Source organism: Podarcis raffonei, chromosome 15 (assembly GCF_027172205.1).
Source record: "Podarcis raffonei isolate rPodRaf1 chromosome 15, rPodRaf1.pri, whole genome shotgun sequence".
NCBI classification, from domain to species: Eukaryota; Metazoa; Chordata; class Lepidosauria; order Squamata; family Lacertidae; genus Podarcis; species Podarcis raffonei.
The window spans coordinates 16032820-16049754 of NC_070616.1; the positions used below are offsets into that span (position 1 = coordinate 16032820).

The following is a 16935-nucleotide window of genomic DNA, read 5'->3' on the forward strand; positions in this document are numbered from 1 at the left end:
GGATCTGATGCTTAACCTTGACCTCGATGCAGCTTCTAACAGCTCTATATACTTCATATTGAGTCATTCCAAAAGCTCTGGCCCTATTCTCCCTAACCATTACCCTTTTCTCTGTGTCATGGCCTAAGGGGGCCATTGTTAAATTCTAGCCTTCCACAATGGCACAGAATGAGAAGTCAGACACGCATATTTTTGTGTTATTCTGACCCCAAAGGCAGGACAATGGTCAGCATGCTACTCTCTCCTTGCCTTTAGCCCAACCCAGCACTCCACATATTATTTTGAACTACAACTCTCATCAGCCCCAAGCTGGAGGGCACTGGGTTGAGGAAGGCTGCTATAGGTCAACCAACTCTACTATGGGTGCTGGTCTGGCTAGATTGTTGGGTTCACCTGATCACATACAGAGTAAGCTGGAAAAGTAAGTCTGCCAAAGGGAACACTGTGAGTCCTGGATCTCCCTCTTACAAATTACAAAGCCAACAGAACCGGGTTGAAATATTTATTTAAAAATTGAAAACACACATTCAACATATCATACAAAGGGGGGGGGGAATCTTGTATTTAATACAATAATTAAAAAGAGAGCTGGCACCTGGGTCAACTGGTAACCTGGCCCCAGACCTGTGGTGAGTGATTTTAGTCACTTAAGGGAAACTGCTCTAATGGAAGTTTTTGTTTGACACCCCTCACCCCAATTTAGGAAAAGTTTAAAAAATAGAGGAGAAAGAGCGAGCACTGAGGAAGTCACTTTACTAGTGAGACAAAATGGCCTTTCTGCCAGGCTCAAGACATCACCCTGGCAGGCAGTCGTCTTCTGTTTTGTCCCCAACATGGGTGGCCCATCAGCCTGAAAACCTGAGGTAGTTGGGGGGGGGAGGGGACGGAGGGCAGAAGGGGTTGCGTAAGGGTAGTTCAGTGCCATATGGAGCCCCTTCTCCTATCATGTGCTGTGGCAGCAAGGCTGTTCCTGCTGCTTTGGAGAGAGAGGCAGGCAGCTGAGTGGCCTCATTCAAGCTGGCGGTGGGAAGAGAGGGCTATTTGGTTCTTGGGCTGCTGCCACCCAGATGGCAGGAAGGCCGGGGGCATTAACAGGCACCACTTGGAGAGGCTGTTGGTCTAAGCAACGACTTCTTCAGAAGAACTGGAGAGGGGTAGGCAAGTCAGAGTAACTCCCAACGGAGAGCAAGAAACCCTGGCTCCTCTGTGGGTCCCTCCAGCCCCTGCACCCCAATGGCAGTGTGCGAAAGACAGACTGATCTTGAGTGACTTGAGGGCAAGGAGGAGGGTCTTGAACGGGCCCAGGGACACTGTGGGACACAGCGCCACAAGTCAGACTCACAAATTTCCCTGTTTTGCCTTGTCAAAGGCTGATCCTGGGCCCAGTCCAACCACCCACTCCATTGTTAGAGCTTCCAAAGTTCCCAGACTCTTTGGCAGCCCTTGGGGCCTTTTCAGATGACCCAGGAAGAATGTTACATGATGGTCACCTTTGTTTGGATTGTAGCTTGAACCCTCCCATCCTCAAGTTGAAACAGGCTGGCCTGCCGGCAAATACCAGGCGCAGGGCAGTCCCACCCGATGCAGCAGGGAGGTTCTCTGCTTCCGAGTGATTGCCCCAGCTGGAGCGAGGAGCAGGCACACATTGGATTGCCCCCAGTGGCAGGTTTTAATCTAGGGTGTACAGGTGTATCCATGCTTGTGTGTGTGTGTATGTGTGTTTGTGTGTGTGTGTGTGTGTGTGTGTGAGAGAGAGAGAGAGAGAGAGAGAGAGCACCCCCCCCATCATGAACGAGGACAGTGCAGGGTTGCTGCCCAGATGTTTCCACTGCTGTATGACTAATGACTCACAGTGATCACAAGGTGCCTGAGGCAGCCAGTCATGGAAGGCAGCATCAGTTGGGTGGGGGAGAAGCCAAGTCTACAACAGGATCCACATCGTCTTGCGCTGCTGGCTATTTCAGACTCTGTTCGGTCCAGAGAGGGCTGACGGGTTGTGCTAATGGACTCCGTGTGAGAAAAGGGCAACTGGCCAGGTCTACGTATGAGCAGGTGGAGTCCCTCACAGAGCCCAACATGAAAGCAGCTGCTCTGGCCCCATCAGACCCTCGCCAGCTCTTCCCGCTCTGAGATTCTCAGCTGTTTATTGCTGGCTCAACACACAGTGGGCTGCTCTGAAGCAGCAGAAAGGCCTGCTTTGTTGGAGCGGGCAGCGGAGCCAGAGAAGAGAGGGGCTGTGAGGCCAAGAAGTGTTTCCTGCCTGTTACAGGATGGCCTGTGAGAAGATGGCTGCCACCCATCTCCGGGATGGACCTAATCCATCCCTTCTATGGGCACTATGGTCTGTTTGTACTGAAGGCCCTCCAACCCTGTCATCGCAGGGTGGTCAAGTGCACACACACACACACACACACACACACACACACACACTACAGTTTCAGCAGGTCCTGCCACCCTCTTGGTTCTGAGGACAAGAGGGGGCAGACAAAGAGAAGCAGCATGAGCAGAGAGATGTCACCACGGGCCCTGGTGTGGGTCGAAGGCCAAGGCTGGCAGCTCGGAGGTTGTGCAAATAAGGAAGTGAACTGAAGGTGGAGGAGGAGAGAGAGATGGAGTACGACTTTTGCAGAGAGGCTGCAAAGCTAGAACAATGCCCATGAGGCCAGTGTGGGCTTTGTGGGCTATGGCAGGCAGTGCATATGGATGCTGCTACTGTTGCTGCTATGGTGCTGGGGAGGCTCCTCACCTCCTCTCCCTGTGCCCCCTCTGCCATGACTGCTACTATCTTCTTGACCAGCAGGGCGCCCTGGCTGGCCCAAGAGAGAGAGAGGTATGTCTTCGTGGTGAGCACAGGCTTTGCGGTATGTTCCAAAGGAGTTTATAATTCGTGTTTGGAAGGAGCTGCACCAATGGATGGTGCCTCTTCTCCAGCTGTCTCCTCAGGGGGCTAGATTAGCACCTGGGCAGAGAGAGAGAGAGAGAGAGAGAGAGGGATAACCCATAACTAACCTGCTTTTGGAATAAATCTTTCAAGCACAGTTTGGATTCAAACCTCAGCTATGGCTCCAGCTGGGGTTGCAAAGGAAGGAACAACAAAATAATTGGGAGCTGACTCAAGAGCATGCTTCCATTTCTTCCTTTGATGTTTGACACCTGGTGGCAGGTGATTGACAGGTAGGCAGCTCCGCTTACCTTCCAAATGTGGCCTATCAGAGGAGGATGGGCTATTTCCTTACCACTGCTATAAGGTAAGGCTTTCCTTGACCCAAGATTATGATTATTTTTGGCAGGGGTGCTCCACAAATGTAATTTTGCCCTTTCTGTGGTTGCAGCACTAACTCAAGGTGTTGGGAATTGAGATGAAAGGGCCTTCAACTGTGGTTCCTTTCCCTTTGCTGGTCCTCAGTGTCTTAGCAGGAAGGAGGCTACAGGCCCAAGTTGGGAGAATTGTGGCTAGGCCAGCAAACCCAGAACCTGCTGTGGCCCAAAGGCCAGCATAGAAGCCAACAGGCCACCAGACTCACCATTCTCATCCCAGCCCTCAGCCACCCCTGCCAGTTCGTAGTGCTTCTTCCGCAGCTCTCCCAGGCGCTGGCGTTCCTTCTGCAACTGGTTTTCCAGCTCCAGGACTCGCACCTAGGAGGGAGGAGAAAGGCTTCTGGAGTGCAAGTGACCAGGCTGCAATGCATCCCCCTTCTGCTCTGCTTGGCATTCTTTACTCTCTTTTCTCCCTCCCTCCCCCAAATACCTGGGAATCCATTTCTTGACGCTTGATCTGTGTTAGCGTTATGGCGGAGAAGTCCATGCTGTCTGCAGGGGGAGAACACACGTTTACTCTCATTAATGGTAGCATGGAAGTGCAGGACTCATCCCTTCCCACATTGTGCTGAGAACTGCCTGGCAGCTGGTGAGCCCAGCTGTGCTTCCTGTGGGACTCAAGCAGTCAGATGAATAAGCAAAGTCAAAAAAGAAAGAGAGAGGCTGTAACTGAACTGAATGAAAAACAGAGACCGCTACCCCTCTGCCTTCGAGAAACAGGTGCCTACAGGAGATGCCTACCTAGACAGCATCTTAAAAAGCAGAGACATCACCTTGCCGACAAAGGTCTGTATAGTTAAAGCTATGGTTTTCCCAATAGTGATGTATGGAAGTGAGAGCTGGACCATAAAGAAGCCTGATCGCCGAAGAATTGATGCTTTTGAATTATGGTGCTGGAGGAGACTCTTGAGAGTCCCATGGACTGCAAGAAGATCAGACCTCTCCATTCTTAAGGAAATCAGCCCTGAGTGCTCACTGGAAGGACAGATCGTGAAGCTGAGGCTCCAATACTTTGGCCACCTCATGAGAAGAGAAGACTCCCTGGAAAAGACCCTGATGTTGGGAAAGATGGAGGGCACAAGGAGAAGGGGACGACAGAGGACGAGGTGGTTGGACAGTGTTCTCGAAGCTACCAGCATGGGTTTGACCAAACTGCAGGAGGCAGTGGAAGACAGGAGTGCCTGGCGTGCTCTGGTCCATGGGGTCACGAAGAGTCAGACACGACTAAACAACAACAACAGGAGGGAAAAGGGATCTCCAACTTCAGTTTCAGAAACTGACCTGTCTCCTGAATTTGCGACATTCCTGACTTGGTGGTAGCCACCACCCTGGCTGTCGCCTGGTTGACTCCCCGGGAGGCAGTCTGGAGCTTGCTGAGGTTTGCGCTGTCTTTATCTGCTTTCACCTGGCGGATCAAAGAGGAGAATCAGTGGCTTCTTTGCAGGTGGGAGAAAAGGATTCTACGTGCCACATGTGGTGGACAAAGCAAGCGATCTGCAAAGAGGAGCTCCAGATGTTACAAAAAGGAAAGGGCAGATCCCCTGCTGGTTGGGAAGAGAGCAAGCAAAGGCCCCCAGTGCCACTCTAATGCCATCCTAGAAGAAAAGCTCAAACACCAGGCACCACGGGTGGTCCTAGACTATATCCCCAGGAGCAAAACACTCATGCAATGCACTCTTGCCCACCCAAAGCCCCCTATTAGTTTCTTCTCTCCACTTCACAGATCAAACTTTTAGAAACTCTTATGGAGTGGGATCCTGAGACATTAAACTGGCTTTTCCAGAAAAGCCTTTGGATGATTGTCTATGCAGGAGCAGCACCCAAAGTGGGAAGCTTTAACAACTGATTTGTGATGGGGTTTCGGCTGCAGCTGTACTTAAGCTGGAAGGAAGCCATGTATCATTTTGGTGAGGAAACATCACCAGGCCACAAATGGGTCCTACTGGCTCAGTTGCTTTGCCACTGACAGCAGATGAGAAAGTGCTGGTGGCAAATGGAGCAAGACACTGCCAGTCAAACGGCTGTTGGCATCCTGACTGCCCAGGAAAGCCTATTATGCTTATTCATTCCTTGTATGACTGGCTGTTGGCCACTTGCTCAGGCACTCAGCTCAACATTCCTGCAGCAGGGGGTTGGGCTAGATGACCCTTTGGACCTCTTCCAATTCTATGGCTCTAAGGAGGTATCACGAGGCAGTCCCTACCTTTGAAGCAGCAACTAGTTGGGCTGTGCTTGCTGCAATTTCATGCGAGCAGACCATGAGCTCCTCAAACTTCCCCTTGCCTTGAACCACGAGGTCAGCAGCATCTCTAGGGAAAGATGCGAAAGGGATGTTAGAGTGCCACCCCTCACACTCCAGGGCTACAAGCTGCAGCCCCTCGTCGCAGCACTGCTTAGCTCGCAGGCCAACAGTAGACTATGAAGTAACCCCAGGGGTGTCTGCTGCCTTTTCTCCCCCAAACACTTACACCAGCACAGTTGCTCCCCAGCCGACAGCCTTGGAGGCAGAAATCAGCCCCTCCGTCCAGCGGGAATTTCTGGCGTAAAACTCCTTGGGGGATGCTGCTCCCTAGACGAGAAGAGGAGTGAGAACTAAGCATTGCCAGGAATAGCTGAAGGAGGAGTTCATTCTGTCTCTCTCAATTGCCACCAGAAGCTCTGCACCCGCCAGAAGGCCACAGAGGTCACCGCAACACACTCCATTCACAGTCTTCTAGCTTCCATGGCTGTGAGCTTCAGCCTGAAAGTGGAGTGGCAGCTGCCTTATACCAGGTTAACCCTTGGTCACCTTGCTCAGTATTGCCTGCCCTTACCGGCCTTCAGCTAGCCAGGGCTTCCATGCAGGGAGTCTTTCCCAGCTCTGCATGTGAACCCAGGATCTTGTGCATTCAAATCAGGTGCTCCACCACTAAGCCACAGCCTTTCCTGGGGTGCGCAGAGAGGTAAGAGCCATCTCACAGACCACCTTTAGATATTCCAGAACCTGGTGGTGTTCACTGGAGAACAAACGACCTGCTTTCTGTTTTACTCTTCTCCCTCCCTCCTCTCTCTCTTGCCTATGTTCTGAGGATAGGTAAAGGCTCTGAAAAGGCTATCTTGATCCCAAAGAGAACTCTGGACACAAACATTCCCTCAGAATGAACAGACAAGAATATATGTGAGTTATGAACTCTCCTTCTAACGAGTTACCAAGTGATGTAGCATCTGGACCTGCACCCTGACTGATGTCAAAATACTGTTTCATTGGCAAAGTGGGAGCTGCATGTACCCTCTGTAAGAGTGACCATGGGATGGCCAGCTGTGCTCCACTTGCCACACCTGTTCCAATTCATCTGAGTTTTAGTTCTGTTTTTTTGCTATGCAACCCTATTTATCCAGCATTGCACCTTTGAAAGACTGGTGTTTTCAAAATTTTATGTATACTGCTTTGAGAGGCTGGATCTAATAATTACAACACAGTACTCTAAATAAAGCAAATTAGTTTAACTCGCCCAGCAGTATGAATTGTGTTCATGTGGGCCGATTCTCATACTCCTTTGTTAACTCCACATACATTGATAGCAATGAGAAAACAGAACCCCTGTGGGGGTCCCCTATCACCCACCATTCCAGCATCCTATTTAAGAGCTAAAAATCCATCTGTCTCCTAGGCCCCTATAACACTTGGAAGAGAGGCACGTAAGACAGCAAGAGGCTGCAGCTAGGTCCCAGAAAGCCATCTCATTTTATCTTCCTCCACCCAGCTGCCCAAGGGATTGGAGTGCTATTAGCATGAGCACAACACACCCCTTCAACAACTCAGGAGCACACTGGAACAACGGCACTTTCCTGCCCCACCTTTAATCAAGGAGAGGAGTATGTTTTATGTAAACAACACCACAGACTGACAGCATCTGAGGCACAGCGGGAGCAAGAAGGTACGCTGAGTGAGAAGCCCACATTCCCAGCTTGCAAGGCTGGCACTGCTGACTCACCCTTCCACTCTCCACAATCTCCCGCTGGAGGTCCTTGGAAGCCTTGACCAGAACCTGGATGGCCTGCATTAAGCCTGTGCAGGAGCCCAGAATCCTGTAAATCACAAAGGGTTGGCTGTGCAGTGTCTGCTTACATCCAAAGCATATGGGCTCCACTGTAAAAGTCCCAGAGGCCCCCTCCCCACATTGTTGAGCAAAAACCACTTGCCAGGTAGAGGAAGCACAGCAGTCAAGGAATGAGCAGGCACCCTTCTCTGGCTCCGAGATGATAGCAGACTAACCCTTTCTTTTGAGGACAGACAGCCTTCGCCAACCTGGTGCCACCAGGCAGCTGTAGTGGCTGGGGCTGATGGGAGTTGTAGTCCAAAACAGCTGGAAGGTGCCAGCTTGGCCACGGCTGCTCTAAAGCATGCTGTCCTGAAAACGGTGTGTCGGAGTGGGGTGGGGGGGAAGAGGTGTGCCAATGGTGCCCAGAAAAAAATCCAGACAGGGAGGAGGGAAAGGCAGCTGGTGCCAGGCTTCCATACCAACCTCTCGTTGACCTCAAGCTTGGCTCCAGTGTCTCCTGCCCGTGACTTGCTCAGCATCTCCTGTGTTGACAAGGGTGGTGGGGAGAGAGTGGGGTGGGTGTCAGAGCTACAGGATGAACAGCGGTAGCCCACTGTCACTTATACAGCAAAGCTGAGAACCAGCCACCCCTAGCATGGCACGGAACTGGAACTGAAATCTAATCCCCTGCCCTGAAAAAGAAAACATCATTCCTCCTTCTTTTTGAAGGAATCCCACTGGGCAAACAGGAAGCCGATCCTCCTCTCTCTCATCTCACCTCAATTCTGGAAGCTGCCATCTCAATTGCTGCTGCTGTGGCTGCCATCTCCTTGTCCACCAAATCCCCGAGTTCCTCCTGCTTGATGTCCAGGCCCTTGGGGCGCAGGTCCTGCAACAGAGCAGAGGGTGCCTTCTCTTGTATCCCCCACTGCCTCATATCAACTTCATCTTCAGAGGAGCTCACTAGGTGTAGGGAACAGGATCCTTCCATTTGTCTCTGTCAACTGCATTCAGTTGATCCCTGCAATCCCCTTTTGAGGCCAGCAGCATCTTTCCCTGCCCTGCACAATGTGGGCAGGTGGGTGTGGCTTGGCCTGGACAAATGAGGAGGTCTGACAGGCCTACTGAGGCCTGTGGGGTAGAGGTTCCCCACCACTATCCTGGTTCTATACTTTGGGAGGAGCCAGCAACATGGACTCACTGAGCAGAGTTGGAAGGGACCCCAAGGGTCAACTAGTTCAACCCCATGCAATGCAGGAAAAGGTTCCTTGGAGGAGATCCACTCTGGGCTTGCAACCCCAACCAATGGCAGCCAACGTGCTGTAGTGCTTAAGAGTGTTGGGGCTAGAACCTGGGAGACCAGGGTTCAAATCCCTGCTTGGCCACAAACCTCAATGGGTGATGTTGGGGGTAAGTCAGTCTCCCAGCCTAACCCAACTCACAGGTTGTTGTGAGGATAAGGGAGAGAACCACACCTTGACAAAAAGGTGGGATTACAAATGCAACAAACAAACAAACAAACAAACAAACAAACAAACAAACCTTTTGCCTTCCCCAAACCATACAGCAACTCACCTCTCCAATGGCAGTGATCCGCCCAAGACAGTTCCTGACGGCTGCGCAGTTGGCACTCTCCAAAGAGGCTTTGTCCTTCAGGGTGCCCAAGTAGCACAAGGCCTCACTGCCACACTGCCTGCAGGCTTCCAACAGCACTGGAAACATGCAAAGGGAAAAGGCTCCACTCAGGCCCTGCATGACCTAGGAAGGCACCTGTTTCTGTCCTACCCTTTTCTTGGCCAGAGGCAGGTACTCACTGTCTGCAGCCTCCATGGGGGCCATGTGTGAAGTGGCGCTTGCCTGGATGATGGTGTCGCCAACCAGGTGGCCAAAGAGAGCCACGTGTGACAACAAGCTGCTCACATCTAGGAAGGGAGAAGAGAACACATGAGACCAAGCACAGGTGATCCTCCCAGGCTCATTGAGATCTTCTAAGAGAAATACCGCCAAGTGCTTCTGCCACAATGACCAGCTTTTACTTTTCCGAAGCAGAGTGGAAAAGAAAATGCCACTGACAAATGGGTGCAGCTGCTGACATGAGGGGGGTGGCTCTCAGGGTGTCGCACTTCCATGCTGCTTGTCCTACATGGGGCCTGTTGCCTGGGCAGCTGGAAACAGCTCCAAGTTTCTTACCTGACTGGTTGGAGAGGTACTGGGTGCATGCCTCCTGCAGCCGCTCTACACACTCGGATGCCGCAGAGGTCCTGGATAGAAGGTAATCTACACAGCACACAAAATAAAGGAAGCATTGAGTACAACTCTATTAGGAAGTGCAACTGGAAGAAGGCCTTAAAAGCTGATTATGTACAACCCAGCAATGAGGGCTGTCTTGACTTCCTCCTTGGCCTGGGCTTCTCCTTTTCAGAATTCATTTTAGTTTATAACCTGCCTTTAAATTATTATCCCCCCCCAAAAAAAGAAATAAAGAACTTAAGAAGAGTCTGCTGGGTAAGACCAAAGTGGGCCCATCTAGTCCCGCATCCTGTTCTCACAGTGGCCAACAAGATGCTTCTATTGGGAAACTCACAAGCAGGATTTGAGCACAAAAGCAACCACTCTTGTGGTTTCCAGCACCTGGTATTCAGAAGAATAACTGCCTCCAACTGGGCAGGCAGATCATAGCCATCATGCCTAATAGCCATCAATGGCCCTCTCCTTCTCCTCCTTGAATTTGTCTAATCATCTTTTAAAGTACTCTAAACTGGTGGCCATCACTGCCTCCCGTAGGAGGGAGTTCCATAGTTTAATGACTGATTGATTGAAGGGAGGTGCAGAGTGACTAGAAATTATTCTGTCTCTGGTAACTGAAGCCATGGCTTCTCCAACTTCAGCAGGAACTGCCCACAGTTGCAAGTTGCTGAGCAAGTCTAAGGTGTCCCCTGGAAGCATGAGGGTCAGAAGAAAGCTTTGGTTGCAAGCGGGCTCTGACCACGGAAATCTCTGCTGAAGGAAGGGGGTGAGGGGCCCCAGGCCTGCTTGGCTGACCTGCGGAGCTCGTGCAGCTGACATGTGTGGGGTCCTCGATTCGGTTCAGGGCATCCTGCACCATCTGCTCAGCTTCCCTTGTGGCGCACTGCAGGAGGGCAAACTGCTTGTCCAGGAGCTGCTGCTGGAGGGCCTGTGTGTTGCTCTCCTGAGGGCAGAGGAAGAGAGGCTAGATTTCTGCTCTTGGTCTACTCGTGGAGCAGTGGAAGAAGAGCCTGGGGTTGCCCTCCATGAACCCCTGCCACACAAAGAGCCTCTTGGGCTGTTCCTGGCTAATCACCACCATCTCACCTCCAATCCACCTCTTACCCTTTCCTCCAGAGAGCTCCGTAGCTCCTCTACTGCTTTGCCGCTGTCCTCCTTCTCTCTCTGCAGAGTGGCCTTCAGCTGCTGCACTTCGGCCTGCAAATCAGTCAGCTGCTGGTCACGCTGGGCCACAGTCTCATTGAGGGTGGCTGTCTCCAGCTGCAGGCTGGCCAGCTGAGTGCTGTGCGCTGCTTCGGCCTAGCCAGCAGGTAGACCCAAAAAAAAAAAAAAAGTAAAGAAAAAAGAAAGGAAGAGAAAAGGAGAGGTGAGGCTTCTCAACTTTGCCTAAACTGCACCAGTCCCGCGTCCCCAGGGCACCCAGGGGATGTATCAGTCCTGCCTCTTGCTCCCCTCCTTCTCCAAACCGCCCTTTCTGCTTCCACTTCTGTTGCTTGTGGTGGCTGCAGCCCCAACAGCTGGTGTTCCTTGTGCCATTATGGCAAAGCGAGGAGAAGTCATACAGAAGACTTGTTGTGTGTGTGTGTACACACACACACACACACACACACACAACTTCCGCCAGGGCCTCTGAGGAAGAGGCCAGGCTGGAGAGTCTCACCTGTGCACTGGACTCAATGGTGCTTCGGAGGGTCTGGAGTTCCTGTTTGCTGACAATGAGCTCCCTCCTCAATGCTTCCAAGACTTCCACCTGCTCCTGAGTCTGCGGAAAGAAAAGAAGAATGTTGGTGCCCTTTTCCGTCAGGTTTCTCCAACAGACATTCTCAACTCCCTTTCTCTTCTCCCTCAGCCCCCCTGCTCACCTTCCGCTGGGCCTGCTCACTCAGCCGCTGGAAGGAGTCCTCCAGCTCTTTCTTATCCCGCTCCACGTCACCTTGGACCTGCCTGGCCACTGTCACCTGCTTGGTCACCTCAGCATTCTAAGGAACAGGAAGAGGGAGGCAAAGGAAGAGAAGGAAGCGGATTCAGCCACTTGGGTTCATGGGCATAACTGTTCCTCCTCCCATCTTCAGTGGCACCAGTGAATTTTCCTTGCCCCCTCCCTCCAAGTCATGCAGCGGAAGCACACTGCAGCAAATCCCCCCCAGGAACAGTCTCCATCTTTGCTGAGAGGGCTCTGCTACTGACTTGGCTCCTCAGCCACTGACTGACTTTTGAGAGATTCATCAAATTCTTTTCTAATTCCAGGTAAAACTGTGAATTTTGCTCAGTGCAACGCAGAAACATACCAAAGTGCTCTCTCTCTCTCTCTTCCTAGCTACTGGTTTCCTAGGTAGTGCTGAAGAGAAATGATAAAAGCTGTAAGTGGAAATCTAAGCAAATGCATAGATAGCTGACCCAGAAAGGGTGTGGAAATCCTAACAAAAGGAAGGCAGTGGTTCACAGCTACTGAATCTTAACTGACTTAACAGGGCCATTGTTAGGGTGCTTCAGCAGATGTAATCCCATCTTGTTGCATGAAGTCAGAGGAAGTGACACCCCTCAACTCTCTAGTACCAAGAAGTGAAGGAAGAACAATGCAGGGTTACCTTGCGCAGGAGGTCTGCGTGGTTCTGCACCAGCTCGCTGTACTTTTCCTTCAGCTTTGTGTATCGCTGCTCTGTAGCTTGTGCTTTCCCTGTAGCAGAAACAGACATGGGCGATGACTTGGTGGCTAGGGCGAATTAGCCATGTATTTTTGCAGGAAGGGATCAATTTCTTATGTTATTAGCCCACTTGATTTTCATACCAGAGCCAGGGCTTTTTCGGCTGTGGCTCCAATCTGGTGGAATGCTAGGGCCCTGCGGGACTTGACATCTTTCTGCAGGGCCTGCAAGACAGAGCTGTTCCACCAGGCCTTTGGTCAGGGCACAGCCTGACTCCCTCCTTTGGCAATCTTCACAGAACTCTAGCCCAATGGTTGCCATCAATTTGATTTGAATTAATTTTATAATGAAATGATTTTAGAATGTTGTATTATTTTATTGTTGTTAGCCGCCCTGAGCCCAGCTTTGGCTGGGGAGGGCGGGATATAAATAAAATTTATTATTATTATTATACAAGTTTCGAACTGTTACAGACAGAAACTGGAACCCAGGTTAGCTAGGCTAAATGAACCGACATATTCTTTCATGGCTGTTATGAAGACATAGTTTTAATTGACTTGTGGTGTGTTAATTCTTGCTCATTTTAATCGCCCGTGTGTTTGTGCTTGCAAGTTGCTATCCACCCTGAGCCTTCAGGATCAGAAGCAAAGCAAATGGGCAATCAAGTTGCCACCCATCTGCCCAATTGCAGCTGGTAACATTTTGACTTGGTAGGGCTACAATTCTTAACTTTGCTGTTTTCATGACAATAGGACTTGTACAGCACTTATTTAGGAAATAAGGAAACAACACAAATCCTAAAAATGAAGGGGGGGGGGAAGCTCCTTAAAGCAGGAAACACTCCCTGTTGGTCCTTTGGCTTTCAGGACCAAGTCTGAACATGCTCAGAAAGAATGTATGGTTCCTCTAGGCCAGTTGGCTGTTTTTGAAGCAGTCCTTCCATATCTGCTATAGTGACTGTGCTGGACAGGCCTCATAGCAACAAATGGAATGAGCGCTTTCCTACTAGGGTTGACTTTCTGGCCATCCAGAATGGTGCCTCTGGGACTAGTCAGGGGGTGCTGGTTGCCAGGAGCTGAGGCGGCCTCGGAGTAAGCAAGCAAGCAGACGAGGGAGCCCAGCCAGTCCACCAGCCCTTGAAGTTGGTAGTGGACAGAAAAGTCCCAGGCCCCTGTGGGGAGGTGTGAGGAAGCACCTCTCTTTGGAGGCGGGGGGGGGGGGGCAACTCAGAGACCAGGGGTGGCAGCTGCGGCTGCCCAGAGGACTTCCACCCAGCCGCCCAGAATGGTTGGGGAAACTCAGCCAGATGGGCGGGGTATAAATAATAAATTATTATTATTATTATTCCAATGAGAGGGGAGAGGAGGCTGAGAGAACACTCTCCAAGGGAAGGTGTTCGAAAAAGGGTGAGAGGCTGCCAGTACTGCAGGCAAGGGGTGACATAAATGGGCTCCTGAACCCCACAGCGATGTCGCAGAAAGAATGCTGTTGGTCAAGGGAGCCGTGGACTCAAAAAGGTTGAAAACCTCTGACTTAAGAGACACACAGGAGGGACTTTTTGTTGCCATAGTTAAACTTTTGGGTGAGGATTGGCTGATTGCTGACTGACCAGAGAACAGGAGACTGACATAAACGTCTCTTTAAGTTCAGCATGTGTGTGGGAAAGGAAAGAGTGTGTGGTTTTGAGATTTTCAGGATTTTTTAAAATAAAAAAACTGCTTGACATTTTCAGCAGGAGGGCTATGCCCCGGTGTACCAGCCCCCACAGCCCAAGATGGGAGACTTGGTCTGGGGCTGCCATTCAGCCCTCTGCCTGCTCACTCTCTATCTCCGTGAGGCTGCGCTGGGCTTTCTCCGTGTCCTCGTGCCGCTTTTTCAACTCGTCCAGCTCTGTGCGCAGGAAGTCGCTCTCGTCCAGGGCCTGTTGCTTCAGGTGCTGCTGCTCTGCCAGCTCTGCCTCCAGCTCGTTGATGCGCCCCTTCAGTTGCTGCACCAGGCGGTGGCTCTGCAGGGCCCACAATGGAGAGGGGAGGGGATTAGGGGACCCGCTGACAAGATTTGTGGGGGGTCAGGAGAGGGTACACAGTCTTGGCTGGGGAGGCCAAGTGAAGCAGGTCACAGAGCACCCCAAAACAAATTAAACAAGGACTGCACATCAGACGGAAGGGGCACCCCTGCCTCCCCTATAATTGTGATCAGCTGAGGTGCACGTGTACACACGCATGTGTGTTTACAATGTTAAATGGCTACAACCCCCAACAACACATCTGTTTCTTAGTCTTGGGCTGTGAGCTGCAAGTGCTGTCCTCACAGTCCAGTAGCCTGGACCATCCTGACTATTGATCGCTCCTGCCCCCCCCCAAAAAAAAACACTTGCTGATGGGTGGACACTCCCTGCAACCTGCTGCCCTCCAGGAGCTGATCTGAGTTGTAGTCCAAAACATCTGGAGGGCACCAGGTTGGGGAAGGCCAGCATGCTGTTTTGCCTCTGTTCCCAGTGACATTTAGCAGATTTGTCTGCCCGTTATTTGAGGTAACCCAAACAAGAGACAGAGAAGAGAGGCAGGAACTGAAAGAGGTAGTGGTGGCCACATGGAGCTTGGCTCCGGGTTGCTCTTGTGTCTGCAAAAAGAGACGTCATTTCCCCAGGTCTTGCTGATGCAGCATTTTGGTCTTGTGAAACCCTTTACAACTTCTGCCTTGATATTAAAAGCAGTGGAGGCTATGTGTGCAATTGTCCTACCCCACCTTCTGGGATTCTCCTGTTTTGCCCTGCAAACCTCCCTTCCTGAGAGCTGGGCTCTGGCCCAGAGATAGGTGCCAGTCTGAAAGGCACCTTTCATGCGTTACCAACAGCAACGGGGACATTTCATTCACCTCAGCCTTGAAGTTCTTCAGCTCATCCTTGAGAGTGCTGATCTCCCTGTGCAGCTGCTCAATTAGCCGGTCCCTGGAAAAAGGGAGAGATAGGTTGGTGTCGTGTTTTCAATCTGTCAGGAGGACAGATAGCATTCATTTAAAAAAGCCCCTCACTCAGGACCATGGGAGCAGGCTCAAATCTAGAAGAGATGGGGGCATTCCATGACCCACCAAACCCCCAGACTGATCATCTAAGCCATTAACACACAAACACAGTGTACCTTGGATGCAATTAAAGCATGCAATGATGATGAAAGCCTCTAACAAAGGAAGGAAGGGCATTCAGAGAAGGACCCTCACTCACTTGTCATCCTTGGTCATCCCATTCTGGCTGTTAAAGTTGAACGGATCATTGCTGAATGAACTGCCAAAGAGGTCATCAAACTTATTGTCAAAGAGACTCTGAAAGAGGAAGAAGAGATGGAGGCTGTTAGCTCCATTCAAGAGCTGGGAGGGTCTTTGCTATGGTCCTTAGAAGGTGGCAATAATTGCAATACTGAAAGGATGCAGCTTTAACAATGTTCTGACCTCCCTCTCTCCTGTATTGTCAGAGCAGAGGCTGCTTGCTGAAGGAAAAGACTGGAGCGAAAGGGAAGGGAAACACCTGGGAGACTTCAGCTTGTGTCCTGAGCTTGTGCTTGCTCCTCCCACTACTCAGGTATTTACCTGGGAGACAACAGCCAGTGGCATGAGAGCTAAAAGGTTCTCAGGTAGTGGATCAGCCAGCAGCCGAGAAATCCCTGTTGGCCCTTCGCTCCCTACAAGAATTTTTTGACCTCAACCTAAGTGAAGAAAGAGGTTTAAGTGTAGTGTGGGATGCCAAGCAAGGCAGCGATGTGAAGCTTCTTAATTCAGCAAGGTGCTTTTCATAAAAGGGAAAGGAGAAAAAAGAAGCAGGAGATATCACATGCCTTACTGAAGAAGGAGAAGGAGTTAATCGCAAAACCAAAGGATAAAGATATATCTCAAGTGATTAAACTCCAGCAAGCACAATTTTTATGTTAGTTAATAAAGAGATTGAGCTGAAAATTAAATTAATGAAACAGAAAAAAATTGAATTTGCTAATAAACCTGGTAAACTGCTAGCATGACAACTTAAAAAAGAAAAGAATAAGACAATAAATAATATTGTAGATGAGGATAAGCATCTGACTATCTCAAAAGAGATAAGGAAAGCATTTGACAAATTTTATACTTGACTATACCGCTGTGAGAAAGAGGACTTTGAGAAAATGGACTGTAGCATATCCTGAGTATCCAAGGAAAACTGTCAAAGTCTGAATGCACCCATACTGATATCGGAATTGCAAATGGCTATAAACAGAATGATGGGAAAAGCACAGGGGCCAGATGGACTTACTGCAATTTATTATAAAAAGTTCCAGGATGCACTTGTAGAACCACTTAAGGACACCATGAATACAATTTTGGAGACTGGAGTAATCCCAGTGTCATGGAAGGATGCATTCATTACCTTGATCCCCAAACAAGATAATGACTTAACAAAGACTAAAAATTACAGACCTTTTTCATTACTGAACTATGATTATAAACTATTTCCTACAATTTTAGCTAATAGACCAAAAAGGACACTAACTGAGTCAGTCCACAGAGACCAAGCCAGGTTTTTACCAGGCTGACAAATGAAGGACAATATAAGAAATGTAATTAATTTAATAGAGTATTTGGAAGTAAGAAATGAAAAACAGGCTGCTCTAATCTTTCTAGAGGCGGAGAAAGCCTTCAATAACATTTCATGTTCATTCGTGATCAAGGTTTTAGAG

At 50.2% G+C, this 16935-nt stretch overlaps 1 protein-coding gene across 4 annotated transcripts in view; it reads right to left on the reverse strand.

Moving 5' to 3' along the window:
- Positions 1–488: 488 nt before the first annotated feature.
- Positions 489–16935, reverse strand: part of HIP1 (huntingtin interacting protein 1) — a 315500-nt gene continuing 299053 nt past the window's right edge. For all 4 annotated transcript variants that reach the window (XM_053367144.1, XM_053367143.1, XM_053367141.1 and 1 more), the window contains 20 exons: positions 15456–15553; positions 15110–15182; positions 14054–14237; positions 12176–12264; positions 11450–11566; positions 11248–11349; positions 10692–10886; positions 10383–10530; positions 9531–9617; positions 9155–9262; positions 8916–9052; positions 8119–8229; positions 7824–7882; positions 7293–7386; positions 5787–5887; positions 5522–5627; positions 4600–4723; positions 3749–3810; positions 3525–3636; positions 489–2959 (listed from right to left, as the gene is read on the reverse strand). In XM_053367144.1, the coding sequence (XP_053223119.1) occupies positions 2940–2959; positions 3525–3636; positions 3749–3810; positions 4600–4723; positions 5522–5627; positions 5787–5887; positions 7293–7386; positions 7824–7882; positions 8119–8229; positions 8916–9052; positions 9155–9262; positions 9531–9617; positions 10383–10530; positions 10692–10886; positions 11248–11349; positions 11450–11566; positions 12176–12264; positions 14054–14237; positions 15110–15182; positions 15456–15553 (2127 nt within the window). In that variant the 3' untranslated portion in view covers positions 489–2939. The remainder of the gene's footprint in view (positions 2960–3524; positions 3637–3748; positions 3811–4599; positions 4724–5521; positions 5628–5786; positions 5888–7292; positions 7387–7823; positions 7883–8118; positions 8230–8915; positions 9053–9154; positions 9263–9530; positions 9618–10382; positions 10531–10691; positions 10887–11247; positions 11350–11449; positions 11567–12175; positions 12265–14053; positions 14238–15109; positions 15183–15455; positions 15554–16935) is intronic.